We start from the raw sequence: 20,919 nt of genomic DNA on the forward strand, positions 1-20,919 counted from the left end.
AATTATGTTTTACCTATGATGATTGATCTCAAACTCCTCTTCTCTGTGACTGTGTAGCTGAGACACAGTAGCTGGGAATGTCTCTTTCCTTTGAGAAATAAATTTTAAGTGTTCTTCTTCAGTGTTTATTCAATCAGTGTCACCAAGAGCATAAAAATGAACCGCGTTGAAACACGTACTTATGTATGTTGAAACTCGTCTTATAGTGGACACCTGCTGGGACATGTGTGGTGTCTACAGTACACACACCACAAAAAGACATCATTCCTGTTTCAGAGTCTAACTTTCTCATTACATCATCCTGCTGTGGTTAGAATCACGGGTTATAAAATGAGAGATTAAACTTCCCCAAGACTCCTAAAGATAGAAAAAGAAACATTTGAGGATATTCATGCACTATATTAGAACTGTACGTACAGTGTACAACTACTACCCAGGGTTCACTGCAAGCACAGCAAGCCGAACCAAGTCATTCAGAGTTATTCAGTGCTGCCACTCTGTGGATGTTAGTGGAACTGGAACTGATATTGTCCAGTTAGTGTGGATTATAGAGAAGTCATAGGCTGTATTCACATTACATGCTGAATAGCCCAAATCCTTTTTTGTTTTTTGTTTTTTTGCCTCCAAATGACTAATCTGATCTCTGACTATGTGACCGCTGTCTGAATGGTCAGATCTGCAGCACTACTAGCTCCACTTGCTCCGAGTACTGGACATTTTACTTTTTTCTGTGCATATACAGTATTTCATTCTTATCTATTTTATATTTTTGTATCTTATACTGTATAGTGTCTATATATTTTATATAGTTTTGTATTCTTAATTAGGCTATCTATAGGTTTGCTCCAAATGACATTTCATTGTACTTCTGCAGTGACAATAAAGTATCTATTCATGTGGTTTTTTTAACTTCTCACTTCTCATGGTAAAAATAAACATGGAGGAGAGTAATAACAGCACCAGGGGTCAATAGAGGGATGAGGAAGTTTAAAATTTGTTGGGCGAGCTAAACTGGAAGTAACTTATAGTAGCTGAGCAGTTTTTTATTTGTTTTTTGGTGTTTGTTGCAGTTTAGGACCTCGACTGTGCTCACAACGGTTGCAAAGAATAACGTGAACCATCAACACAAAATGATTGGATCTGTCTAAAAAATCAGAAATGAGCATTAAAGGTTCTGTATATACGTTTCAGAAATTCCTTCTCATTACACCTGTGGCCATTAAGCTGCAATCAGCATCTTATTGCTCGTGCTTGTGCTCGCACTCTGTCAGTGGAATCGAGCAGTGGCGCGAGACTATTGCAGTTGATATCTTCTTCCTCGCTTTCACTTCTCATAATTATATAAAAGATCTCTAACTTTGTGTTTTGCACCATGCTTCAGCAAGGCATCTCACTCCCAGTCAGTCAGTTAGACACAAAATCACACATACTGTACGGTAGATTCACACATACATAATTTTATATACTTTTAAATATACAGTACAATATATTTTATGCATTTGACAATAATTAATGGAAATGGTCCTTTTGACCATCAGAACAGGACTTTGGCATTCATCCTGCGGTGTTCATGGAGAACGCACCAGCAGTGGATACCAGCACTGAACTGATGAGCAGTACAGTGCTAACCACAACAACATGGCCTCCAGAGTAATAAATCTGCCTTCCATTCAAGGGTTGCACTGGTCTGTAGGTTTTTCTCATCTGGTTTCCATCAGAAAACTGAAGGTGGTTGAATGCAGCAAGCTGTAACAGAGATGAAACCACAGCAAACAGGTGAGTATTTACTCTGCAGGGTAATAATATGCCTGAATAAGACAGGTGATGTTCTATAGTTTTGTTATTGTCAACAAATCCTTTGAAAATACCAAAATCAAGAATACATTGAGCATACTAATATTGCCTGTGTAGCCAAAGCCTGATACATCTTATTCCTCTGTGCCATAGACCTCAATTGTTGTTTAAAGGGGATGTATCATGCACATTTCCAGGTCTATATATTTATTCAAGTGCTCTATCTATCTATCTTTTCATGATTTACAGTTCAAAAAACTCCTTATTTATGTCATAGTGGTCCTTTATATAGTCCTTCAGTTCAGCGTCTGTCTGAAACAGGCTGCTTTAGCTCCAGTCTCTTTAAGGCCACTCTGTTCTGATTGACCAGCTTCTGGTAGCTGCCCCTCAACAGACCTCCGGTGGTTCCAGAGGCTATGTAAATGAACAGTAATAGGAAGATATCACTTCTTTTTCTAGTTCTTAGCTCAAAATATTATCTTCTCAAATGCATTTGTACATATTTGAACCAAAATCTGATCCAAAATATTTGAGTGGACAACTAGCAACAAAGACTACAGAGCAGGCCATTTGAGGGCATGTGTAATTAATCTGACATCAGGTCGATGAGGAAGTAGAGGTAACATTGCAAACAGGGTTTTACATACATTCACTTCAACTTTTGGAACTTTGACCATGTTTAACATCTGACCTTATAACAGTGCATAAATGACAGAAAATCACACAAGTATGTTTCGTCCCTTTAAAACTATCAAAACACATCTGTGAGTAACACTTAAGATTAAGATTTCTTTATTGTCATTTCTCAGTACAAACATACATTGAAATCAAATTGATCTGCATTTGACCTATCCTATAAACACACACTAGGAGCAGTGGGCAGCCACAATGCAACACCCAGGGACCAACTCCAGTTCTTTTCGACAGTGCCAGTGGTCAGGGGCACTGACAGGAGTATTAACTGTAACATACATGTTTTTGATGGTGGGAGGAGACTAGAGCACCCAGCGGAAACCCATGCAAACATGGGGAGAAATACAAACTCCATATAGAAAGGACCTGGGATGGCAGGGGTTCTTTCTGTGAGGCAACAGTGCTAACCACTTAGCCACCATGCTTGCTGCACCTGCTGCTGTAAAAACTCACCAGAGCACCAAATATTTATTCATCCGCCGCCTATCAAATGCACAATTTAAGAGTAACAATTTCTAGGAATGAATGGGCATAGTCCTGACAGACACACACAAGGTGGGAAAGTTGGAAAATATTGCGAGACGGACAAATACATTGTTGGTCTTCGTGTTTTCATTTGGTTTGTTGTCAATATAAAAAAATAAAGATTATTGCCAGCCTCATCCTTTAAATAAAAATTTGCAATGTCATCAAATTCTCCATTACAAGGTCTTGCCTATTTTTTACTTGATGAGAGTATTGTACTCAAATGTCAAAAGACAAAACTGTCTTTTTCATTAATCTGTACCGTATACGTTAATGCATCAACAACAGGAATCTCCAAAATTGGAGATTTCTGTTGTTAATGAACAACATCATGAAACATCTTGTATCTCCAGTTTGGGGAAATGCTGCATGAATTGAGATAAAGTGAAATAATGAAGTCTTACATAATATAACTGCTTAAGTGAAGTACCAGCACTTCAGTGATGAACCTAAAGGCAGTACTTCAGTAAATTAACTTCTTTCCTCCATTGAGTAAATGATAAAATATTGTCATAAAATTACCTGTTTCCTGCTGAGTGGAATAGTGCTTTCAAACAGGCTCCAGACAACAGCTTCAGAACAGTTGGGTGTAGTGAGGGAGCCTTTATAGCGAAAGTACTTGGTCATATTCTTCTGAGAAGGAATGAACATATCCAGGGACACACCTCTCAGTGTTGTGCTGTTGGCTGGTTTTTGAAATATTAAGAGGACAATGAAATACACTACAAAAGCTATTATTAATCAATAAATGTGTTCAAGGGAACAACTTCAAAGCTCTAATTGATTTATTGCTGGGGTGTAAGAAAAGGGTGTTTTATGACGTTGTGTTATGTCATGACATTTGCACTTTAGCCCAACGCTGGAACAATCTGCAACACATTTAGGACCCTACAGACAATGTGCCTGGAAGACAATAAAGTACAATTATGCTATTTTTCCATGTCAGCAGATATAACTTACTGGGTCGAGTGATACTCTTCAGGGCATTTATGAGGGGATCAAATTTCTTGTTTGCAGAACTTGATTCCTGAAATGAAAGAACATGTTTAAGTGCCTGAAATCATGGATGATTTGGATGAAGCAGACACTTAAATTGTTTGAATTAAATCATTAGACACTGAAGTCCCAGGAAACATGACATTATCCAGAAGGTTCAGGATGGTAATTTTATGCTTTGTGTGTCCTGATGAAAGAGACGGTTCTCTGAAACGTGTGAGAACAATAACATTTATTGAAGGATTTCACAATTTCTGTGGTGTACCTCAAGGCTCAATTCTTGGACCATGTGTTTTCTTCTTTAAGGATGCCATTGTTAATGGACAAATTCAATTAAATGTCTGTTACCTCCATTCATCAAAGCTGCATCTGAGAATCCAGGAGCTCTCTTTAAATTTTGGATTATGTTAATTTACTAGCTAGGCTACAATTATATCGATGTAATCCCTCCTTCCTACCTCTGCTATACTGTAACATCCTGTTCTTCTGTCTCAGTTGACAAGCTATGGTACAGTGTGAAAATATCATCAAAAATTTCAACCATCTTCTAAGCCTAGGTGTGTATACTTATTAATAGGAATGTGTTCATTTTCATTTTTGACAATTCATATTACACTTATTTTATAGGAAAACATCCATGTTAAGCTTCTCTCTGCTGTTTTTGATAAAAGAAAAACAAATAAAATCACCTGAAAAAAAAATCCAAGAACAGCCACACCTTCAGGGTCTCTTACAGCCTGGGATAAAGAGTCGTATTCTTCTTTTATGTGGACAATATGCATCTGTAGAGGGCATACAAAGGTTATTAAAATGGATTTGAATGTGGTGCTAATTTTAACACACAGTGACCAAATCTTATACCTCCATGGGAGCCTGCTCTCCATCAACCGTGTGTTCAGACCCTGGGCCTCCATCTTTGCCCCAGTGAAGGTGGAGTTCAGCTGCCTTGTATGTTGTGACCAGATTTCCCCCACTGATCCGTATACTGAATGGCAAATGAAGTTTAACTAGAAAAAAAAAGTAATAACTGAAAAATTCAGGTAGAAAAATGATGCATTGAAACCCTTCCTGTGATGACCTTTCTGGACTTAACTACAGTGCAAATTTAAAAAGAACATCAGTGTTTTTTAGCATCTCAAGGGTCATGAATCTACTTTTGGGAGTCATTTTACATTAAACCGGGCTGCAGCACCTTTTTTTCCTTTCTCTTTTATTACACATTTTTCCCCTCTCTTATACCGTATACTGTAAAACCATTATCTCAGCAGTTTAGAACTGAGGCCTTATGACTATTTTACAACCAATCAAATTGATGTCATCCACTCTGAAGGCAAGGCAAGGCAAGGCAAGTTTATTTGTATAGCACATTTTAGCAACAAGGCAATTCAAAGTCCTTTACATAGAGCATAAAAGGCATCAAAAACAGAATATAAAAGCAACACAAGTAAAAAGACATATAAAAACAATTAAAAAGTGTTAACTTTGGAAATAAAAAGAAGCTAAAAGGGAATAAAACAGATAAAACAAGAGAATAAAAGTTACAGTGCAATGTAAAATATTAACCCTCAAATTTGGTCTACTAAAAGGCAGCGGCAAACAGAAAAGTCTTCAGCTGTGATTTAAAAGAAGCAGAGACCTACTGTCTTATTTGTTTGTTTTTCATTCAAAGCTGCAATTATTATTTTTTCCTAATGCAGGTTAAAGGGGTTACAAAGACATACCGGTGTGACCATTGTTTATAAGGTGACCATGAAAAGTTTCTTGATAGCCAGTGAAGTGGAAAGGAGTGAGACGTTCATCTACTAGCACTCTCCTTGTAACGATGTTAACTGGAGACTGGGATCTGCCACTGCAGGCCTGCGAAATCACTTCCCATACGTCTGGCCCTGTAAAGCAAGAAGATAAATAACAATGTTCACACGCTGCTGCATTCAACTCTACTGGGTTTTTTTCATTTTTATGGCGAGCAGTTTGTCTTGAGTTTTACCGGAGCAGGTGTGATTGCATGAAACTTGGGACTGGTAGCACCAATCTGGAACAAATGGTTTGAAATAAGTTTATTCAATATGAGATCAAAAACAGCTACAGAATTACTCCCGGCAAGGAAAATTATCAGAAAGAAAACTGTGTTTTTGTCACAGACGCATACACTTCTTCCATTAATTGAAGACTATTCTGCTACTATTTTGGTTCCATATAACATGATGTAAAAGAACATCAGATACCAGACAACTTATTTACCACCAACCCATTACTGAAACTGAATATATTTAATAAAATCTGTCCAAATTTGCTGTATTTCCGTCAATTAAAATTATTTTAGTGAACTTACCTGCGCCTGTGACAATCTTCATGGAAGATGCAATGAAAACTAGAACACTTGTTAGCAGCATTGTAAATGTAGTGTATCTATCCCAGTCCGCCTGTATTAAACGTTTTGGAAGAAGATGTCAGAAACAGAGTTCAACCAGACTGTTATAAGACAGGTGGGCCTACCTATGAATCCTGCTCACACCCGCCCACATGCTTTGCTTTTATGACCCCTGATTTCTGTGACCACTGATGCACTGATATCTGAAGGCTCATATTCAGAAGATAATGAATAATGAGCCCTCATTCAGAGGGTTTGGCCTGAAAAAACTCCCAGCTGGAATATGCAGTTTAGCTTTGTTTGTCTTATTAAACTTATATAAGAACAAAAACATTTTTAAAAATGGTTTTCTTAATCATTTCTTGAAGGCAGACCTATCACTATATGACAGTAAGAGGATAATGATGGCTAGTACTGTACTGTATGTTATTACTGCTGCTGGTTTAAATACTGCATGGATACTTGTATAACTATTTCTATTATTTATACCATCTCATGTACCTACACCAAATTTCTGGAACTCTATTCAGTATTTAAATGTATTCCTTATTTTATCCTTATATTTTTCTTTTGTATGTCTCCGAGTTCATAATAATAATATAATGCCTTATAACTACTACCTCTTGCAACTTCAGCAACTGGTCTTACATTCAGTTCATCCACCAGCACAAGCAAAATACAGCTTTTCAATTATTGCATTCCAGTATTAAAAACTGACTTGCTTCACAACATTTTGATTAACATATTTTTAATGAATTCAACTGTCATAAGGAGGTGCAAAGTACAAATTGTGGTGAAAATCATGAATAGAAGTGCGAATATATGTTATTATGAAAAATGGACATATAGAGTATGAAATGAATTAAAATTGCATGAACTCTGCACTATTGGATACTGGACCATGATTGGATCTAAATACAGTAGTTGTGATGTCACAAATCATGCTTGTAGTAGGTAATTGGCTTAAACTCATAGAAAGAAAAGAAGAGTTCAGAGAAACTTTCCACCTTGTGCAGATTAATTTGAAAACAGCCTTCTAGTGTTAAACTCTGTACATACATCATTCTGCACATTGAAGGTTAAATATCACAGTCAACTAACAATAAGAAAAACGTTTTGGTTTTTTTTTAGAAGAGGAGGACTTTAATAATAGGCCTTAATGTTTGAAGCCCCCCTCCACTCAAAAATGTGTTTTGTGCATTGTTCCTTCAGTTGAATGTTTGAGTTTCACTGTGCAGAATGATGTACGTGCAGAGTTTGAGATTTGAAGGATGTTCTCACATTCAGCTGCTGAAAGTGGAAAGTTTCTCTGTGCTCACCTCAAATCTGAGGTTAAGAGTTATACGCTTGTATGCATGATTTGTGGTGTGTGATGTGGAAACTTGAAGCATCCAGTTCACATACACTGAGAATTAACTTTACAGTGAAGAAGGAGACATCTCATGTCCAGCAGTTAAACTTTTGAAATAAAAAATATCTACACATTCATAGACTGTGGATTTTTAATGAGGTAGAAGGTGTAGATGTCATTTTAAGAATTCTAACCATGTAATTGAACTTGTTTTACAGAGAAATTATATCAGACACAAATTATTATTCACAGCTGAGTACCTTCATATGTCTTGAAACATGTGAAACATGAATATTTATGTTCAAATTTAGTTGTTTTAATCTCTGGCCTAAGAGATTGGTATTCCCATTATACAACAACATAGAGATGATTGACCTAGCCCTTGAAAATGCATTTTTGTGCGAAATCCTACACTTCGCTGTTGTCCTGAATGCAGCACAATGACGTATTGTACATGGGCGGAGCTGTGCGCCTTCCAGCGTGCTGCGTTCACGGGTACGCAGCTTCAGGGACAATATTCTGCAGTATTCTTCTAATTACTGTCAGGATTTTGTGTTGACACTATAGTAGGAACCGTGTGTCGGTGTGATGGACCGCTGGAAGGGCAGGGTGGCTCTGGTGACTGGAGCCTCGGTTGGGATCGGGGCGGCCGTTGTTAAAGAGTTAGTCCGGTATGGTATGAAAGTGGTAGGCTGCGCCAGGGACCTGGAGAAAATACAGGTTTGCCCTAAACTTTAAACTTAATTTCTGCACTTGGGGGGATTCAGGGAGTAACAGCCCACTACAGACAAGAAGTACAAACCAATGTTACACTGCTAGAGAAGCTAGAGCTACTTAGCTAGCTAAAAACTGAAAATCAAAGACTATAAATTAAAAATTGAAGGTGAGGTCAGGTGACTGATCAGCTGTACATGAAGCACTTTATATTCAAAATAAAAAATGAAAGCACATTAACCTTAAAGCTATTTTTGTTACAGTTAGATGCCAAAATCACAAAGAAAGACTCAATCACACACAATATAAATTATTGTTCTACAGTAACTGTGTTAAACACTTTTAGCTGAGTCACTATTATGTAAGTCAGAGTTAGTTAATGTTTCTCCTGATCTCTGCCTAAACCAAGAGAAACCAAAACACAAAAAGTGACCTTTTCCTACCCGCTTAAATACTAGGCCTAATCATTTCAAACCTTGCTGTAAATCATATTAAGTCATAATGCACTGAAAGGTTGAAAGATATCTTCTTGATTTGACTAATTTGGGCAGCTGAAGCTTCATATTAGCTTGAAAAATTGTTGAATTGTCCTTTTAATGTTACTGAAAATGGAAAACCATTTCACAAAGTTGTCTCGAAAGCTGATATTCTGACTTTTTTTTTTTCATTTGGATTTCAGAACCTGGCAGCTGAGTGTCAAAGTGAAGGCCACAGTGGTGTTTTGGTGCCCGTCAAGTGCGACCTGAACAATGAGGAGGAGATTCTGTCCATGTTCTCTGCCATCAAAGCCCAGCACAAGGGTGTGGATGTGTGCATCAACAACGCTGGCTTGGCTCATCCTGAATCACTGTTAGCTGGCAAAACCAGTAGCTGGAAGAACATGCTGGATGTAAGAGCTAAGTTTCTTTATTTTAGGAATTAAATATAATTCTGTGGGGAATTATGGCCGGAGGATAAAGGCCCCTGTTGTCATAAATACATATAATAGAATATATGTATTTATACGTGACCTCTAGTTTCACTGTATTTATGCTAAAATTTAGTCAATATACAACTATTGGATTGTAAAACTGGGTCAAGTATCATCTAAAAAATACGAAAATGTCTCCTACATCTGCATATTAGCTCATTTATAGACTAGAAGCCATTATCTGGTGAGTAATAATGCTGGGATATTTCTGTGATTTCATATATTCTTGCAGGTGAACGTCCTTGCATTGGCGATATGCACACGTGAAGCTTATCAGTCAATGAAAGAAAGAAATATTGACGACGGACACATCATAAACATAAACAGGTGCAGTTATATTAACTGATGATTTATGATGTTAATGATCAAATACTGGCGCTGACCTGATTTAACCTTTTCTACAACTCACAATTCATCTTTTCTTGTCGCAGCATGAGCGGACATCGTGTGGTTCACAACACTGATGTGCATTTCTACAGCGCCACCAAGTTCGCTGTGACAGCCCTGACAGAGGGCCTGAGGCAGGAGCTGCGTGAGGCCAAGACCCACATAAGAGCCACAGTGAGACTTCATCACTCCCCATCCTCACTTTAAATAAATATTTTCACTCGACACATTCAGTCAACTCTGATAATGTCTTCTTTCTGCAGAGTATATCCCCTGGTGTAGTGAAGACAGAATTTGCTCCAAGGCTCCACAGCCAGAACACTGATAAAGCTGCTGCTGCATACACAAAATTTAAGGTAAAAATATTATCTCAAGATGCCTAGAGTATTGCTGATATAATTACTAGAATATCAATATAATTTCTAAAACATTTTAGCCGCTCTAAATGATTAAACGTTTCACTTCTCTTTCAGCCTTTGGAAGCCATAGATGTAGCAAATGCTGTTACATACGTCCTCAGCGCCCCTCCCCATGTGCAGGTTTGTGGTTTCCTTTCTCATGTACATATTTTAGTGCAACGTATCACAAAGGGTTACAACCTTTGGTCTTTCACTGTCAAAATATCAGTGGTTTAACTCTAATGTGATAACCTCTACATCTTTTCTTTCAGATTGGAGACATTCAGATGCGACCTGTGGAGCAGGTGTTGTAGCAAAGGCAACATGTGACAGTTGAATTAATGTACTGACACATTCATCATCTGACTCATTTCCTACAATAATTGTGAAACTCATTACTTTATCTGATCATATATGAACTTTTGCTCTTTTGTTCGCTCTGTAATCTTGCACCTAAAGAATAAATATCTCAATTTGGAAATGAAATTTGTTTCACAGAATTTTGGTTTCCTGCCAGGCAGTAAACAAATACTGTAGTGATGACAAACACAAGAACATACAGTCACAAAAATATATGAATATGAAGAATATAAAGACTATAAAAATATTCAAAAATTGCACACAACTTATTTGATTTTACAAAAGTTACAAGTTGGGATCTGGTAATAGACTTGTTCTTCTGTCAGAGGTCAAAGGTCAAGAGCATGTTCAGCACAGTCACTCTGCAGCTGGTGACGTGCAGGAAAACCATTATGTCAAAACAAGGCAAAAATAATAACAGTTTATGTGATATTTTTTTAAACCAGTTTCCTAATAATTTAATGATTTCACCAAAATAATCCCCCTTTATTATACAGTATATTTATCAGAAAGATAAAAAAACATTGCCTACAATGTTCATGGTTTTCCATGATAGACTACATGTTGTTTTATCTTTCCTGGTTTGACTGTCTTAGAACAATGGTCAGGTGCCCAAATGAACATTAACACATTTTTCTTGCTGTAATCATTCCTCCTGTTCATACTGAACATTAGAAGATCCCTTCATAATGCACTTACAATGTAATTGATTGGGAACAAAATCCACAGTCATCATTTTGAGCAAAAATGTATTTAAAGTTTATCTGAAAATAATATGAGGCTTCAACAGTCTGAGTTAGTCAAATAAAGTGGATATCTTCCACAGTTACAATCTTTTTAGTAAAAAAAATCCTTCTTTGAGTCTTGATTGACAGTGTTTCCTGTTGAGCTGCAGTGGAAGGATCATAGCACAAAGATGAAATTGGGCTCTAAAAAGACTTAAACTTTGAACAACATTGGTTTGACTCATTTCGACAATTGAAGCTGCATATTAGTTTCAAATAAACTTTTAAATACATTTTTGCATGGAAGGAAGACTGGATTTTGTCCCCCCTTCAATTACATTGGAAGTACATTATGAAGGGATCTCTTAATGGCCACTATGAACAGGAGGAATGATTACAGAAAGAAAAACATGTCATGTGTTCATTTGGGTCTCTGACCATTGTTTTAGGACAGACTTGATGTCTTCTGCTTCACTGAAAACTATGTCCTGGGAGTTTTTGGTTTCCATGTCACACTAGTGTCAAACTCTGCTCATAGTCAAACATTCAAGTGAAGCAGCAATAAACAAAACACTTTCTGGAGTGGAGGGTCACTTCAAAAAAAGGAAATTCACAGCAGCAGCTCTGATGCTGGCATGCTTGTGCCTCACCTCCATAGATGTTTGTCAGGTTCATATCTGCAGTCATTCTCTGTCCTCAAAGACTTGTCACAGTCCGATATCAAAACACACAGATATGGTCAGGGGTCATCGGATTATCTCTCCTGTAGATAAGAGATTTCCCTTGAGTAATATGGAGATATGAGGTTAGGTGTTACAACAGTGTTTGCCATCTATCAATGAAATGTGCTGCTTATGTAACACAACTACTATAGCCTGTCTGAATGAAAATCTGTTTTTATGAGACTTTGTCCATTTCCTTGTTTGTATAGATTAGATGCAGTGTTAGTATAGGGGGTGTGTGTGGGGCAGGGATCTCATTAGCAGTCAGATACTGTACAGCAGAATTAGTCCTGTTTTGACCTGTGGACTTTTTACGGCATGGGTACACCTGACACAAAACTCCATAACATTTAAAACAACACATTAGTAACTAGGGGTGTGCCTGAAATCGAATACATTATTCAGCAAAGCACCAATAGTGGGGGTTTTTACGAATATTTGTTTCATACAAATATTTTTAAAAAATTTTCAGAAGAAAAAAAAACATGTCAAATATCAGTACGCAAGTCGGTTACATTGCTATCTCAGTCTCTCCCCTCTGCTTCACTGTTACGTCTATCAGCAGGTCTCAATAAGGGGAGTCACATCCACCTGCTACATGATGCACATTTCCACAATCCTGGAGTTGAGAGTGTTCACCAGGGATAAAGCTGAGCTACTGACGCACACGAAATGCTTACAAAGGACTGTCTATAACCTGTTGTTCCCCATCTCCTTTCCACAAGGTTAGGTTGTAAAAATCAGGCAATAAATGAAAATTGCAAAGCAATAATCGCCTTTGAAGTTCTTCCCTACATGTTACACGGTGTACTGTCTCGGTGTTATGGGTGTATAAATAGGTAGAAGTCTGTCTGCAATGTGGCGATGAGTTAAGTTTTAGCTCAGTAGTCAGCACAGTCGTCTATGATCTGGAAGACTTCAGTTCGAGTGTGGGGACCTCCTTCGTGAGGTAGTTTATTCATAAACGCTTGTAACACTTTAATTTTCTAAAATTAAAAACATAATAAGAACAAAAACAAGACTTTTAGGCCTCTTTCCACTTTTATTCAAATACAAATAATTTTGCTGCCTCAACAAATATAGATACAAATACAAATATGGGCCTTCTGCACATCCCTATTAATAACACTAATATTAAGAATAATAATTAATGCAATATCTGGTCTAAAATAATTCAAATCTATTACGTGCATAAACACTGTGTTATATGTGTGTTATGTTTTGTAGTTTTTTATATCCTGGTCCACAGAGAAACAATATTTAATTCAGCTATACTTTCTTTATGGTTAAAATTTCAGATGAACTTCAACTTGTTTATGTTGGTACAGTGTTCTGAAAGTGTATTTCACAGTGGTTTGGTGCCTCAGTACAGCATAAGGATGTTGATAAATGTGTATTGGCGGTAGAATTGAATTTGAATAATATGTGGATTGATGTAGATTCTTTTTCTGTTTTTTCATGAAGGATGGCGAGGGTTAACTTTTGTAGAAAACCAAATGAGGAGAGAAGTTGCCAAGAAACACAGATGCAGCTGATTGTGAGCGAAAAATCAGTTCTTATTCATATAAAAATTGTCAGCCTCCTAATGTACAAATATGCCAATGAGAGACATCTAAACCTTCTTCACAGAGGTTTCCAAGATGCCCAGGAGATGTTGACATTGTGGCCAGTGTCTATGTGGAAGAGGAAGAGTTCTGGTGAGACAAGTGCAAGAAGAAAGAGGTCAGACATCACAAACTTTATGGTTTCTGACACAATGGTTTTAAAGTGGCATTAAAGTGGCATTAAAAATGTTGCAAATAATAGAAATATCGACATTTTGCAAGGATGTTTTATAGACTGAGTTAGAAGAATTAGGATATTAACAAGAGAAAATCAACCCAAGTGGTTTAGTAAAACTTTTAGTAAAATATTTATAGTCAGTTTTCAGGCACACAAAACTGTCCCACAGAAGAGAAACTTAGTCCTTTAATGTCCACTAGATGTCACTACAGAAGCTGCTTCAGATACATTTCAGAATGAGATGTGAATGTGTGTATCAGTGTCATAATCTAATTTATTTGCTGACTTATAAATGATGCTTTTGGTGCTGCACATCATCGTCACACAGTTGTTATGTCTGATACAGCCTACAGGGGAAAAACAGAACAGGCTACAACTCCTCGCATTTGACACACTAAGATACACATTAAGATACATTTTAACTGTAATAAAAAATGTACCTTTATTTTTATTCAACAAAATCTAAATTATTTAAATCACAATTAGTGTGTTGTCATTGTTTGAAATGATCTCTTCAATGTTTATCTGCAGCACTGACACCCACATGGATGCTCGGGATGGTCTGCAGGCTCACCCACAGACCTACGAGTGGCTGCACAAGATGCTTGTTGATGGTTTGAAGTCAGCAGAAGATGCCAACTTGGAAAAACTTGGAGCTACACACAAACCTGGAACTGGATGCCTTTGTGGAACAGCTGGAGAGGCACAGAGACAATGAGAAGGTAGCATCCTTACGTTTTTGTGCCAACAAAGTGACATTTAATGTTAATGCATGTTAACAGTGTTTTATTCTATAACTCTCAGGCCTCTATCACATTAATTTGGGTCATTTGGGCCTTTAAGCGACAAACAACCACAATGGGAAAATGAGAAAATAGTATTTGCAGTGGTGTTGTTAATATTGAAAACATTATTATAAAATGATGAGAAACAATGCCACAATGTGCAGTTTTGCAGGTGTTAATAGTATATCTTAAAGACACTAGTTGGTCTTCTAAAAAAAAGAGCAGTACAGTTACAAGATGTGTAAGTTAAACCAAATGATGTACATTTCATAGACATACATGAGATCTGGATTTCCACCACGCAGTATTCCTTCAGGCTTTGCCCACTAGAGGTCACAAACACAACATTACATGAGGTTATGAAACTTACTGTTTGACTTCAGACTTGTTAGACAAAAATTGGCAACTTCATAAGGACACGCTGTGGCTTTGATGCTGATAGTGAATGAAAAGTGAGTGAAAAATACCCTCTCTCACTCGGAGGGAGAAAACATGTTGGTGATATGTGAGTCTTCAGAAGTGGGGAAGTAAAAGTAGTCCTGTGTATTTAATGGATTAAAGTAGACACAAAGTTAAGGGAAGTGAAATGATCAGTATGTTTTGGTTATCATCTTTTCTATATAATCATATTTCAATAAACTTTTCTTATTAGGTTAAAAGCTCGTAGCTTCTTCAGCTGATACAAAAACAGAAAATTCAGTTATACTGCAGGCACATTTAGTTAATTCCACAGTGAGGAAAAGATGAAACAGTGACAGAGAGCTACTTTCATATTTCTCTCCAGCTTGAATGACACAGAGGAGATGACAAAAGGCAGATAATGTAATTTTTTTTTTCCTTCATATTTCATGTTGTTGAAAAAAAGCAATTCTGGTGAAAGAAAGGGAGTCATATAATGCTTATAATGCTTTGCAGCAGTATGGAAGTGACATGTTAAACCCTTACACATGGTTTCCTTACAGTCAGGTTAAGGGAAGGTCCTTAACCTACTTTTATCTACGACTATGTTTCTGCCAGAGAAGTTCCTGCTTAGTTTTCTGTCCAGAGGAGAGCCAAGAGTAGCTGGTGACTGCCAACCACCACTCACCGTCTTTCTGATGCTAATGAACACCCATTTACACAGAGAGCACATTTATATACGAATACACAAATGTTGGCAAAGCACTCGGCTCAGTGTTTTTGGCCATGAGCGTCGGACAGTGTAAAGAATCTCCTCTTGTGCCAGGCTGCAGCTCCTCACACCCAAACAGAAAATGTGTGTCAGAGGAATGGGCGCAAAGACTTTTTGTGTTTTGGTCACCTGCCATTACAGGAGTAAAACATATCACCGGGTTTGTATAAGAAGCAGAAAAAGGCAGGAAACCGTACATGTCATTGTGTTGTATTATTAAACTTTTCCAATGCAGTTCATCAATACTTTTTGTAAAGAGTTAAATGGGAAATTCAGGATTGTCTGTAAAAACTGTAGAAACAAGGATGGCAGAAGCAGAACATGCACTCCCTCATCCATCAGTGCCAAAACAGCCAATTTACACACTACAGGTTAGTTTTTCTCAATCAATAAATTCTGCTCTGTGTGGGTGAATATAATGGATTACTGGATGCTTCAGTTAATGGGATGCCACAGAGCGTGATGTCCACTCATTATCACCCATACAATGGACTGTGTATCCCTTTGTGTGTTTTTCTGTCTGACCAGAGCAGTCAGGGGTGTACCTCACAGCGTAACCTCCCAAATGTTCAAAGCCATCGGCACTGTAATAGGCCCGGGGTCAAAACCCTAACACGACCCCTGCACAGTGGGCATCCAGCCAGTACCCTGGGGAGTGGCTGTCAGATGAGTCTATCACATACTTTCAGGAGATCCTCGAGTTCTGGTGGTGATTATTGTCTAACCACATAATCTTTTAGATATTTCATGTGACATGTTGCCTGCAAATCTTTCCTTTTAATTTTAATTAATGGAGAAATCAAGACTGTCCAACTCTGTGATCTGAGAAAAAGTATTTCACACCTACATTTCTTGTTGATTTGTAGCCAAGCTTCTTTGTTCCTTCTGCAATTTATCTACAACACTGTTTCAAGGCTTATTAGTGGCACAAAAAGTACACATCACCCCTGTGCTGGCCTCCCACTGGTTTACAGTGCTTCAAAGAAGGTGCACTGGAAACCAGAAGATCAATGACTTTATTTGTCCCCAAAGGGCAATTAGTTGTGCAGCAGTGAAACAAAGGATAAAAACGCAAAAAACACATGAACACATCATATACGAAAATACAAAATAAACATGTAAAATCTTAAGGTATTAAATTGTAAATTTCTGTAAATGTGTGTTGTTAAGGCATTAAACACTCTGGCGTCTTACATTTCATCTCAGATCTTTGACCACTCAAGTCTCCTCCGCATCTCTAGACTGAAGCTGTTCACTGTTGCATAAGAGGGAATTTTGCTTTTGCTGATGTGACCCTAGATTGTGGAGATACCTCCCTCTCAATGTCAGCTGTGTCCACTACATGGCCAAAAGTATGAGGACACCATGAACATTTATCTGCAGCCATAACAGCCTCCACTCTTCCGGGAAGATTTTGGAAGCTGGCTGCAGGGATTTGCTCCTCATTAGGTCAAAAGAGCATTAGAGAGGTCGCCCCCTGATGTTGGGTAATAAGCCCTTGCTCACAGTTGGATAGGGTTGAGGTCGGGGCTCTGTGCAGACCAGTCAACTTATTTCACACCAAACTGAGAAAACCATTTCTTTGTGGACCCAACTGAGGACAGGCCTTCCCCACATTGTATGCTGTAGCATTAAGATCTGCCTTAACTGGAACTAAGAACCTCTAGAAATAATAAAATACAGCTTCAGACCAAAATACACAAAAGTATGTGTCCACATACTTATAAAAATATATTTCATGCAACACTACATTAGTTGAGTCAAAAGGAATAAACTTTTGCTCACCAACATGATTGTCTGAAACCAAGACACCAAACAAGGACCACACTTCTCTGTACCGCAAAACAATCAAGTCGTGGACTAATTCCATTTTAAGGAGAAAAAAAAACAAAAAACTCCCACTTATTGCTCACTTATTTCACATTTCAGGAAACAAGAAGTGTTCATTTTTTTTAACCTGTTCTTCATTGTTTTATAAAATGCAGCTGCAATAAAATCATTTATTAATCTTGCAGACACAAGAAGAACATATTTGTAAAATTAGACTTGCACATAAATTCAGTTATATATTTAATGAAATGTTGTGCGAAGATAAAATTGCTGGTCCGTATATGAAGTATAATTCATTTGCAGTTGTTCATGTTGTATAATGAAAAACCCCATTTTTCGGGGTATTTCCTGATTTCATTGTCTTAGGAAGTGCAACACACTTCAGTATGCTAAAGTGTCCACTTGTTCCATTATCCAACTTGTACAAACTTGTACTCCTTAATTATTATCAGCTGTTTTGCACATGATTTGGATTATTTGCTGTGTGACATATCTACATATATGGGAGAAGTGAGTTAACTGAACCCTCGTCAGTCATATATGTAAGGATTAGGGGTGTTTTGACATGCATTTTTGATTTATTAAGCTCACAAATCTGTACATCACCAGCGATGTGTTTGTGCATGCAGACTACAAAGTAAAGAAATGTCGTAAATAATATAATGCCATGTGTCTTATTTGACAGGTGTGGTATCTCCACTGGTATGCTGATGCATAAACTCACCCAATGACTGTACCAAGATAACTTGGAAACAGCCAGAGGAAAACTGGAAGCTGATAAGTAGACTTGGTTTTAAGTAGGGTTTTTTTGTGTGTTAACATCCATATTGGGTTAACAGTGAAGCCACTGTAGCCCCCTTTTTAGGTAGTCTGCCAACTGTAGGACAATGCAGGAGGAGGACAATCCTAAATATACTGCAAATGCAGCCGGGGAGTTTTTTTTATGACCCAGCAGTGGGATGTTCTCCACTGGCATTGTCATCATCTGACCTCAGTCCAGCTGAGCAGGTGTGTCACTTGCCAAAAATCAGACCAAAGGCAAAATTCCAGTTTATAGTTCAGGTCCGACATAGGATCACCAGGGGAGATATAAGTGTCCTCTGGGATCACAGACTTCAGACATTCAATGACTGAAAACAGTTTGACACCAAATATTAGATATCATGATAAAGTTTGTTTTAATTGGCCAAATGATCTTTGGTCTGCTAGAATTGGAGGACTTTAGTTACAAATAAAAACTAAAGCTATAATTCCTACACTGTTCATCTGTGGATGTAAACACCATCAAGGTAAAGAGGAAAGATTAACCTCATAGTCATGTTACATTTCAAAGCCAATGTGCTGAAGTACAGATTAATTACAACTGAACTAACAAATATGTGTAACGGTGAAAATAGTCTTTTTTGAACAATTGTGTTACAGTTCTCTTATTAAACCTTTGCTGCTGCACAACTTACCATTACATATGTGGCTCTACAGGGGTAGACAAACAATATGTTGGGACTTTTTTCAGGGAATTTAGCTTTAATGTTTTTCAGGTCTACTCACTCGTACCACCATACTGGTTCCCTTCACTTTGTTCACCTTTGTTCACCTGGCAAGACGTACCAGCACTCAGGGGCATGGAGGTATGTGTAGTAAAAGTTTAAGTGAACAGATTCACACTGAATTTACTTAATCTATTTTAGACAATTTGTTTTAAACTTAACAAAACATTTTCTTTTATTACAGAGTTTCCAGAGGACCAGAGTACAGGGCTTGTGAGACACCAGAGAAGACAGCTGTGGATGGAGTGTCACTCACCTCAAATGCTTTTGCTGGGGTTTCATGTCTGCTGTCTGAGTCCCTAACTGTACCTACCAAGACTGGCTTTCACAGCAAAACATAGTTTTGTTTCAGTGCAAAGGACTAAGACACACATGGTAATGAGTCTTTACAGTTATTGGAAATTTAAAAATAAATGAATTTAAGAATTTGTATTAATCAGTGATTACATACACAGTCTGGCCTAATTCATCTGTTTGAAAGAATGCAGCGATCAAGAGAGGCACCACACAGTCTGAATGATGGACTTTACTCTGCTCTCTACTTATTAGCTAGTTAAGCTGCTAGTTTCCCTCTGGTTGTTTCCTAGTTATCTTGGTGCAGTCATTGGGTGAGTTAATGCATCAGCATACCAATGGAGACAGATGTGGGACCATACGTGTCAAAGAGGACACATGACATTTATTATATTATTTACAACATTACTTCACTTTGTAGTCTGCATGCACAAAAACATTGCTGTACAGATTTGTGAGCTTAATAAATCAAAAATACATGTCAAAACCCCCCAAATCCTTACACATATGACTGACTGATATATGATATAACGTGAACAATTGCAAATGAATTATACTTCATGCATGGACCATGTGTGTTGGTCTCTGTAAGTGTGTTAATTATTTTCTATCCCCATATACATTTTATTTTGGACAAATGCAAGCATAAGCTACACATATGACTAAAACTAATACTTATTGTCAGTATGCATTTGAATTGTCAAGCACTCTTGTGAGGCAGAGTTGCATAGCTTGTGTAAGCACTCAGGCATACGTTATATATTAGTGGGTACTCTGGTTATTTTGTCATAGTCAGCATTCGTGATTTAAAACCCCAACCTATAATTTCAATCTGTATGCAGATGTTGCTTGTTTATGTGAGCATAAATCTGAACCCAGAATATATTCTGAGAGGTCATACTTGCAGATGAAATGGAAAATTCCTGCCACTTTTTCTTTCCCTCGCTCTGAGAAAAGGCTTTTTCCCAGATCCAGCTGTGTTACTCGCTCTGCCATTTCAGCTTATGATTGTGTGTGAATGCCAAGCTCCTTTGCCAAGGATTTACACAAGATAATCGGAAACTATGCAGTATATCTGAAAATCTTCCTTTGACAAAGTGCTGCTTATAATTGCATACATGTCAGATATGGTGGACATCTCATTTGGATGTGTCACCCTTTCAAAACTCATTCTGATAAATTCTTCTTATGCAAGCATGTGAGGATCAGCTGACCTGGAGGATTTCAGCCTATGCGCTGGGTGTTAAAACTCCTAGTGGTGAGGGGTGAACATAATGTGCAAAGTGAGCACCTAATCTGCGTGGAGAATGACCCTGCCTTAAACCACGATGGGGGTGGCAACTATAAGGCTAAAGTCCTCAGTCCCCTTGAACAAAAGAGCACAGTGCATAAACCTGCAGCATTTTTGGCTTGGTTCCTTTGCATGCTATGTGTGGAAAAATTCAAGCTAAGCAGGTTAAGCCACTGAGTTTAAATTTTCCCCTTTTGATTAAATATTTCCAGC

At 37.6% G+C, this 20,919-nt stretch overlaps 2 protein-coding genes across 2 annotated transcripts; one reads left to right on the top strand and one right to left on the bottom strand.

Annotated features, from left to right (window-relative positions):
• Nucleotides 1-1,504: 1,504 nt before the first annotated feature.
• ca4b (carbonic anhydrase IV b) lies at nucleotides 1,505-6,452 on the bottom strand (the record flags this gene model as incomplete). Its single annotated transcript, XM_044354590.1, has 8 exons — nucleotides 1,505-1,746; nucleotides 3,535-3,698; nucleotides 3,973-4,039; nucleotides 4,698-4,790; nucleotides 4,870-5,015; nucleotides 5,730-5,894; nucleotides 5,996-6,040; nucleotides 6,341-6,452. Coding segments are annotated over 8 exons (984 nt in total), but the record flags the coding sequence as incomplete, so codon positions are not given.
• Nucleotides 6,453-8,184: 1,732 nt separating this feature from the next.
• Nucleotides 8,185-10,685, top strand: LOC122983935 (dehydrogenase/reductase SDR family member 11-like). Its single transcript, XM_044354139.1, has 7 exons — nucleotides 8,185-8,450; nucleotides 9,124-9,333; nucleotides 9,647-9,741; nucleotides 9,846-9,975; nucleotides 10,065-10,157; nucleotides 10,275-10,340; nucleotides 10,472-10,685. The coding sequence occupies exons 1-7, from the start codon at nucleotides 8,319-8,321 to the stop codon at nucleotides 10,511-10,513; spliced, it is 768 nt and encodes a 255-aa protein (XP_044210074.1). The 5' UTR covers nucleotides 8,185-8,318; the 3' UTR covers nucleotides 10,514-10,685.
• The last annotated feature ends 10,234 nt before the right edge of the window (nucleotides 10,686-20,919 follow it).

Source organism: Thunnus albacares, chromosome 6 (assembly GCF_914725855.1).
Source record: "Thunnus albacares chromosome 6, fThuAlb1.1, whole genome shotgun sequence".
Taxonomy (NCBI): domain Eukaryota; kingdom Metazoa; phylum Chordata; class Actinopteri; order Scombriformes; family Scombridae; genus Thunnus; species Thunnus albacares.

Excerpts from the sequence above, each read along its gene's own strand:
- LOC122983935 (XM_044354139.1), top strand. The coding sequence starts at position 8,319 with ATGGACCGCTGGAAGGGCAGGGTGGCTCTGGTGACTGGAGCCTCGGTT. Across the intron at positions 8,451-9,123 it reads GGGACCTGGAGAAAATACAG|AACCTGGCAGCTGAGTGTCA; the intron begins GTTTGCCCTAAA and ends TTTGGATTTCAG. Across the intron at positions 10,341-10,471 it reads GCGCCCCTCCCCATGTGCAG|ATTGGAGACATTCAGATGCG; the intron begins GTTTGTGGTTTC and ends CTTTTCTTTCAG.